Source organism: Mercenaria mercenaria, chromosome 12 (genome assembly GCF_021730395.1).
Source record: "Mercenaria mercenaria strain notata chromosome 12, MADL_Memer_1, whole genome shotgun sequence".
Lineage (NCBI taxonomy): Eukaryota > Metazoa > Mollusca > Bivalvia > Venerida > Veneridae > Mercenaria > Mercenaria mercenaria.
Window position 1 is genome coordinate 49,264,244 of NC_069372.1, and position 9,026 is coordinate 49,273,269.

At 34.4% G+C, this 9,026-nt stretch overlaps 1 protein-coding gene across 1 annotated transcript; it reads right to left on the reverse strand.

The window, feature by feature from the left end:
• Nucleotides 1-3,550: 3,550 nt before the first annotated feature.
• Nucleotides 3,551-7,801, reverse strand: LOC128547382 (uncharacterized). The gene is made up of 2 exons (XM_053519992.1): nucleotides 7,677-7,801; nucleotides 3,551-7,365 (listed from the first exon to the last, which is right to left on the reverse strand). The coding sequence occupies exon 2, from the start codon at nucleotides 6,621-6,623 to the stop codon at nucleotides 5,562-5,564; it is 1,062 nt and encodes a 353-aa protein (XP_053375967.1). The 5' UTR covers nucleotides 6,624-7,365; nucleotides 7,677-7,801; the 3' UTR covers nucleotides 3,551-5,561.
• Between the last annotated feature and the right edge of the window lie 1,225 nt (nucleotides 7,802-9,026).

A 9,026-nucleotide genomic window follows, 5' to 3' on the forward strand; every position in this document is an offset into this window, starting at 1 on the left:
GTCCTATCTTTTTGGCCATTTCTAAAGAAACCTTTTCTTACTTTATTTACTTATCAGAAACCTGTTTCTTTCATACAATAAACATATGTCATATGTTTATCTACTTTTCTGATGTAAAAATAAAGAAGGTCATTTCATGACCATTTAACCACATTTTGTTGCTTGATTTCTCCCGGTCATAATTGCGTACTTTGGATATTGAACAAGTGATAATTAATCTTCCGTTGTGTACCGTTCCTTCGACATTTCTTACCGCAGAAACAATTAACGCTTAGTTTATAGTTTCATCAACGTTACAGAAAAAACTTGGATGAACTTCTGTAGTGAAGATACTATGGTGGCTGATTTCTGCCATTTCGCGTTTTCGCCCCACGACCCCGCCGAGCGAAAACACGAGAATTAACAAGTTAAAATGGCGGGGCGCAGTGCGAAAACTCGCTATTTAGCGGGGACGCGGGGCAAGATTTAATTACTGGTATGTCGGGGGCGCGGGGCGAAAACACGATAATAAGCGCTTATTTCATTCATTATTTCGATTTATATTGTATAACTGTGAATATTTTGCATTCTATTTTGTTTGTTTACATTTCGCCTAACATGTGTACACTGCTATGGCCTCTAGACCGGATGTACATTAGGAAAGATCACGCAAGATCTTTTCTGTCAAGTTGACCAAAACAAAAAATATGTGGAGTATCTCTGCAATATGAAATATTGAGATGGAAGATAAATTATCGTTTGTTCAATAAGCTTGGTATCCTTTCATCGAACTGCGCGTTTTGGGTGAGAAATGTACGATTGAAATGGGATAGTATACTTTCCCGTTTATGACCATGGTTCTTATAGTATACCTAGCATTTTGTTTCTGGTCTTGTGCCAGCGGACCATACGGAAGAATGTGACATCCTGGATAAAAGTGACTTTATGAACCCTTTCTGTATAATATGCTACATCTAAAGGCAGTAAGTAGGCTAAATATCTGAATCTTCAACTATTTAATATAAAAACAGGAAGCAAACTGAACATATAAAGAAACACACATTATATTCATTTTCTGCCGTCAAATATATCGCTCAGTACTAGATTCTAAATCATATCAAAAATTATAACGAATAACAGTTTTGAAAAGTATAATTGTTCCAGCTTTCAAATGTGGATTAGTTTGCGGGCTTCAGAAAAATAGCTCGGTAGTCATACAATAAAGTCGTCTGTGGTTATAATGTTAGGCTTATACGAGAACATTTTTGTAAGGTAGGTATATAAATTATCAAGTACAGTATATTGCTACGTACTCGACCAAACCTCCCGTAAATTATTCGTTTTGTAACAAAATCTCATTTCCCCCTTAATTTATTAATTTACGGTCTGGTAAAATCTACGAGAGCCGAATGCAAATTCCAAGATCAAGCTACTTTTGTAATGATCTTTTCATATTTTACAAAAACAACACGCACACCGTAACCTTGCAGATTGTTTTTCCCCAGTTGGAACTATTTCATTTAGTACACCTTTTGATACCATGTAGCTTCATATTCGTTTTTTTCTTCCGGTATAGTTACTTAAAACACAAATAACTAGATAAACATTGCAATACACGTCCTTAAAAGTTGTGGTTTTCTAAAAAAGTGAAAAGAATAGTAATTAAAATGACATATCGAAACATAAAGAATATGAGCCGAGTTATATTCTCTTTGAAATTCTGGGTTAAAAATATTGACAAATAGACATTGAAACAGTGATCAAATATAGGGAACAGTAGAAACTGATTTTCCTTTTTACAAATCCTTAACCGACGTTTAAAAATTTAAAATACATGGAACTGGCGAAATTGGTATAAAATCTTAATATGCATGGGCAATTAGTAGCCATGGCAACAGATATGTTCACGGTATCTCAAATTATGAACTTCTGTTAAAACTCCACAAGAAAATTAAACAATTTTACTTTTATTGTTGTATACAATATCATTTTATTTTGAAGCAAGCCTTGCAGTTTAATATTTCATTTACCGAATATGTGTTGTCTTTTTTCACCTGACCAGATTTTGCCAGTTATCTCGCCAGACGTATTCATATTTGATTTTATTATAGTATCTGATATTGTAATATATTGGCTAATCTTTAAAAGTTACATTCTTGATAAGGCTGTCTATATCTAGCAGTTCTTATGATCTCTCTTGAAGATCTTGAAACAGTACTACTAACAGGTATAATGCACTTTCTCTATGTTATTTGAATTGCTAATCGACTGCATCTTTTAGTGATTCAATTACATTTTCATATGTAAATTGTTTGAGAGACTATGTCGAGAATTCAATTGACAGTGACCTTGATAGGGACTGCAGTCTGCAAACAGAAAGTTTCATTCAACTGATTCGGATTTGATAAAGGTACAAAATGACATTCTCAAATCTCTCAACCAAACTTCTGTAACAGTCCTTGTGCTACTCGATCTGTCTGCCGCATGCAACAAGATTGACCACTGTTACACCGACTCGAACATCATGTTGGAGTCACAGACAAAGCACTTGCATGTATGTCATCATATCTTAGTGACTGTGTGCGTTGATAGTGAGTTGTCGACGCATATGTTGATGAAATACAGTGTACCCCAGGATCAGTACTTGGTCCAAAGAACTATATGATGTACACTAAACCCGTTGGTGCTATAACGTCATGGACTTTTTCATCATTTCTACGCCGATGACTCTCAATTATACCTGTCCTGCCGATAGAAACTGTGGCTAGAAGTGAGGCTTTGCGCCGCATTGAGAGCTGTCTGGCTAAAATTGTCTCGTGGATGCATTGCAACATGTTGAAGCTCAATGCTGATAAAACGGAGATAATGTTATTCACATCAAAGCATAACTCCAAGTACATTGACGACATCTCGGTGAAGGTCGGTGACTCTGTGATAAAATTCACACAATGTGTTAGGAGTCTTGGTGCAGTATTCGACAACAGTATGGATATGGAACAACAAGTCAACTCTATGTGCCGGGCTGGATATGCACACCTACGTAGAATAGGTCACATAAGACGGTATCCTACCCGTGATGCCACAAAGACTTTTGTCAACAGCCTGGTTACCTCATGGTTAGACTATTTAATGCCTAGTTAAGTGGTATTCCAAACAGCACATTTAACAAGTTGCAACATGTCCAGAACACGGCAGCTTGCGTTATCACAAAGACGCCCCGTCGCAATCATATAACACCGGTTCTGAAAGAGTTCCATTGTTTGCTAGTGAAATACAGGGTGCAGTGTAAAGTTCTGACCCACACCTTTAAGGCTGTACACAATCAGTCCCCTGCCTATATTAGGGATATGATAGAAGTGTATAAACCGGTCAGAAACCTAAGATAACAAGACACGCTGTCACTGGTTATGCCAAAAACTAAAAACATGATGTATGGCAATCGCAGCTTTTCGTTCACTGCTCCAAAGCTTTGGAACTCCCTTCCCGTCAAGATCGGAGAAGCTCACACGCTGGATGCTTTCAAAAGCCTACTAAAACCCCTTCTTTGTACAACATTTCATTAACTGACCAATACATTTTATTCTTTTTTCTTTTCATAACACAGCGATGAACAGTATTTTATCCTAGGGTCACTAAAATACTTTTAAGTATGTATACATGTTGTCTTGTTTTATCTATATGTTTTACATTAATAAATTTTGTTAATGTGAAATGCATTTTTAGTTTGTGTTGAATACGTATTTGTTTGTATTGTTTGCAGTTTATTTTGTAAAGCACTTTTGAACATGTACATGTGCATTAACAGAGTGCTATATCATTATAATAATCATAATAATAACAATAATAATAATGCATATTTGTAAAAAAAAATTAAAAATAAACAAAAATAAACGCATGTCGAATATTGTGTCATATCTTATGCCATTTAATGGCACTTATGTCAAGGGGTCAGGATGCTTTTATGAAATACGCTACAATATACGGGACTAATGGTTGTGTGAATACACCAGCAGTAGCAAAGAATAGAAGATGACAACGATATCAGCTGTGGCACTACATTAAAACTGACAATAACATAGGAAACAGCAATCCTCAGTCCTAAATGATAATAAAGCATAAAGTACGCCAGCTCTCTCTGGGAACAGTTGCCCCAGTAATTAGTAGAAAGTACTCCTAAAAGCTATAAAACCCTAAGTTTAGGATTTTCTAAAATTTGTACTAAAACGATTTCATATATACATTGTACCTATATTTGTATTTAAATACTGCTAATTCAGTGATTCTAAAGATTGAAATTCGAAATTTAGGAATGATTCCCAAATTACTATTATGTTGACAAATATAAATAATGACGCTTGCAACTGTCCTAATTAAAGTGAGACTCGTCGCTCTACTTATTTAGGATTTTATGAGAGAGGCCCTAACAAATCAGATTGCAATTAGGAATTTTCTAAGCCAATCAAGATTCGGTAGGAAATCTCTTCCTCAAATATACTAAGCGGAATATCCAAGTAAAATTACAGAAATAACATGATATACAACTAAATGTGAGCAATATAACGCAATGTCAACATCTCTTATGGTAGCAAATCAAATGATGCAGACAATTTTTGGGTAGATAAAATGTAACTAATGCAATAAACGAGGAATTCCGGAGATGAAAGTTTCAAATTTAGACCGCGACTGACCTAACAAATATACTATTTGTACAAAAATGAACAATTATGTAAAGTTTTATTAGTGACAGTTATTGAATAAAATATGTTTCTAACACCCTATCAATGCACATTAAACAAAATGCTAAAATTTATGAAAATCGATGTATTTTTACACGCTGCAATAAATTTCAGGAGTAGTTTTTGGAAATAGGCATTTGCACAAAATACAGATGAATGAGATATTAAGTTAATAAATGGTCACAGTTGAAGTACAATGTATTCCTTGGAAACTAAGAAATAGATAAATACATGAACATGTGAGAAATTGTGCATGGTAGCAATAAGCATTGCAGAAATAAAGAAAAGTTAATTGTCATTTTTCCTTAGCATAAACATTATCATAATTTAAACGTTGAATGAAATATATCACGATAGTATTGTAACGATACATAGAATATGTAGAACGTATATCTTACACCATATTAGAATTCAGTGTTCATTCAAAACAACATATTTATGTATGTTATTTTTAGCAAAACCTTGATCTGGCACAGAGACCAAAAGTTAGTTGACACAAATGATATGAGATTTTGCGGTAGTTATTCCAGTCTCTGTAAGTGAAAATAGCGAACCTGAAAGTTATCCGCACGCTTTATCAGCTAATGTATGGAGCATTTGGTACAAGTAATGTATAGCGACCAGTATATTTAAAGCATACATGGCACAAAGTACTTCATGATTTAAAAATGAGTTTTTTTTTTCAAGTGATATACGGGTGTATGTCTTGATTAAAAAAACGATTACAGAGAGCACAATGCCTTATGTGTCTGAATAGATTCTCCAGAAATCGAAATAATTTATGTACAAGAACAGTCTCAGTCTGTTGTAGTTAGATGCATTAACTATGAATGACAGTGAACTGCCTTATTTTAGGTTATACACATTTATGAAATTACAAGAAAGGTAGCTGCATGTGTACAATTTCTTTTCTTCACTATCAAGCGCCATACAGAAGGGGCCCATACGTTTGCCTGCTGCCTGCAGTATTATCCTGCCGCTTTTCATATTTTGTGAAATAAGGTGAATGTTGCAGTTACCAAGGTCACATATCGATATAGAATTATCTGCCAATACGGCTAGTCCGTTTGGCATTATCAGGCTTCGATGCATATACTGTCGCACGGCTTCATCGGAAATATTGAAACGAATTACATAGCTACCAGTCGAAGCATAGACACATCGTAACTTTAAACTTACTGTAATGTAACTGACATCATCCGCTCCTCCACAGTCCAGTGTTTTCAAAACTTTCTCTGATAGATTCATTATCTTCACTTTTGCAAATGCCATCCCAACTAACAGGCTTTCTTCAATAAAAGCTATCCCGTAGCACTTTTGATCAATTTTCAGCTGCCGGACATTAGATAAACCATTAGAAAACGACAAAATCTGAATCAAGTGTTTAGAAGGAAGTGTTACTGCAAGCTGGCCGCCTAGTAACAAAGTCAGGTCCCATGGGCTTGAAGTCATTTTGAGCTCAGAAACGATTTTCTCCTGCTTCACATCAATAATCTTAATAACTTGGTTTACGCAGTCAGCAACAGCAAGTCTAGATGTGTCAGTTTCTGCAAGTCCTGTTATTGTACAATCGTATACATCGCTGACAGTCTTAACATTAATTAGACCTAAAAACTTGACAGAGATGTCAGAAGCAGACACATTCTCATGATGTCTTGGCTGCAACTGAACGTGCGCGGATAATTTTGCTTTATTATCAGCAGCAGGGTCTTGTATTTGTTTAGGTTTGGACACTTCATCAATGATGTATAACATTCCTAAGGTTGTCTCTGTCTTGAGTAGATTTTTGATTGCCAAGTTTTGTTGAAATAAGTAACTGTTAACTTTACTTTCTTCTTTCAATTTCTGTTCGTTTTTCCTGTCCTCTTTTATTGAATCTTCTCTTTTCTTGCCATGTATGAACACCATGTTGTGTTTCTGGTCTTGTTCGAGCGTCTTGAACCTCTTTCGCTATGTTTCAATCTTTCGTGTCATTTCATGGCATTGGGTTAGTGTTGAATCTATCTTCTGATCTTCTCTGGAAAAGAGACTATCAACATCTTTGTAGAGCTGAACTTCCCATTTGTCTAGTGTAGCGTTGATTTCTTGTCGAAACTTTTGAACCTCTACCTTGATTCTTTCCCGATTTCTTTGAGTGCTTTGCTTGTTCTCTGCTATGGACTTCGTGATTGCCTTCAAATTTTCATGTAAAGTCTGCAGTGATTCTAGAAGACGCCGATACTGTGAACTGGCTATGTAGTTATTGGAAACATCTGGAATGTAATCTCTTTTGCAACTTCTGTGGTTCATCGTCATACAAGGACTGCAGCCTAGGGATTTATGATCCTTGCAAAAATATTCTATGGTTTTACCATGATGTTGATCACATGTTTCTGTTAAGTCTAGAGAAGTAGTACCCGGACTCATGGTTTTTGGCATTTTTGTCTTGTCTAGGAGGATATGGTTCCTACATGGTGCTGGTTTCCTGTGACTCTTGTACATGACTCACACAGATGCTCTGCACAGTTCTTGCAGTATCCGTAGGCTGGTACCCGAGTTTCATCATTTTTACACGGTAGACAGTATAGCTGATCGGCATCATCAGAACTATGGGAAAGGGGTGACGAGAAATCTCCCTTTCCGTCTCTTCTTCCGGACACTTCCATAGAAGCTGTGAAGAAGAAAAATGTAGTTTGGTTTAATCACTTGTACATGTATTTTCTACCGTAATTTGTAATTTTATTACAATTATTTTCATTATATTCCCATTTTTTCCTTTTTGAAACAATACCACTTGTTATTTTTATTATCAGACATATAGTTTCATATTCTGAATGTTAACACGTTATAAAAGTATATTTGAAATATCAAATGAATACATAGATGTAATAAGATTATCTGAATTTAAAAGAATCAAGCCCGTACCTCAACTAAATGCACTCTTTATTATTTTCTCACAATATAATATAGAAACAAACTTACCATCGGTCCGAAGAAACATTTTGATTTTGACTATTTCTGTTCAAATAAATAATTTATCAAGTCAACGTCAGCAAAAATATGTCCTTTCTTCTAGGAATTTTAATGTAGGTTAAACTACCTTGTTCTGTTTGATATATAAAGAGAGATAATTTATTGATTATTTCTGTTTTATTCAATATGCAGTAAACCCTCGTGTTTAATATCAATGTTATATACACTTTATAAAAAATGGTATTAAATCTAGTATATATATTTTAAAAGATATTCATGTGTGAACTGGTAATTTTAATTTATATTTATATCATAACTTAATTATGAAGGAAATTATAATATAGCACCTTTTACCACATTGCTATCTAAAATAAGACGCCAAATACAAACATGCATCCACCATAGTACATTGATACATTAGAAGTGACATCAACTAATGCTACTATGCAGAAATCACAATGAAGAATGCAAAATCACAGTGGAACAAAGCAGAAATCACAATGGAACTATGCAGAAATCAAAAAGAAGCAAATATCATTAAAGAGACCAATATCTATGAAAATGTCGGCCGTTTCAAAATAGCATTTGAATAGAATCATTTTAATGTTGATCTTATTTCTATTTAAACATATACATGTACAAATAAAGTGTCAGACTGTATTCAAAGTAGAGATTGTAGGCAACATTATTTATAACAGGATGGCTGCCATATATTACAATATTTTTTCTAAACAAAATAGCCGCCATTTGAAACAGAAAAGCGAAATGATGTACATGAATAAAAATGTCTAATTAAGTTCATTGACTATGAACTGGTTTACTAATAATCATCTGAGTTATCTCAATTCAAATGCAACTCATATTTGAATGAACGTGTTATACCCATATATAAAGTTTTAATCGCATTTTATAGGAAGACAACTATAACATATATCTTATTCGAACATATTCTCAGACTTTCGTATTACATCAACTGATTATCAGTTCGTGCAATGGATTTTGTATTCGATATAAAATAAAGTAGCAAACTAAATATCGCAACTCAAGGAGTCAAGATTCGCCGATGATATACTGGTATGTTATCACAGTATGTCTACGTATACAGTACAGCGTCTAGTTATTTTTTGTTTTGCTTTTATTTGACAAAGAGTCAAACAGACACAGTTAAAGTAATATGGCGATTTTTTCTGCTTTGTCCAAGTTTTTGTCCCTATCTATAGGCATTGTTTTATTTACAGGGCTGCAAGCTATTCTGAAAACATATTTTTGTTAACGTTCTAATTTTCTTTGTTTTCCTATTAGCGCTAAATGACTGAAAACTTTCGTACAGTGTTGAAGATGAAAGGCTTCACGTGAAAC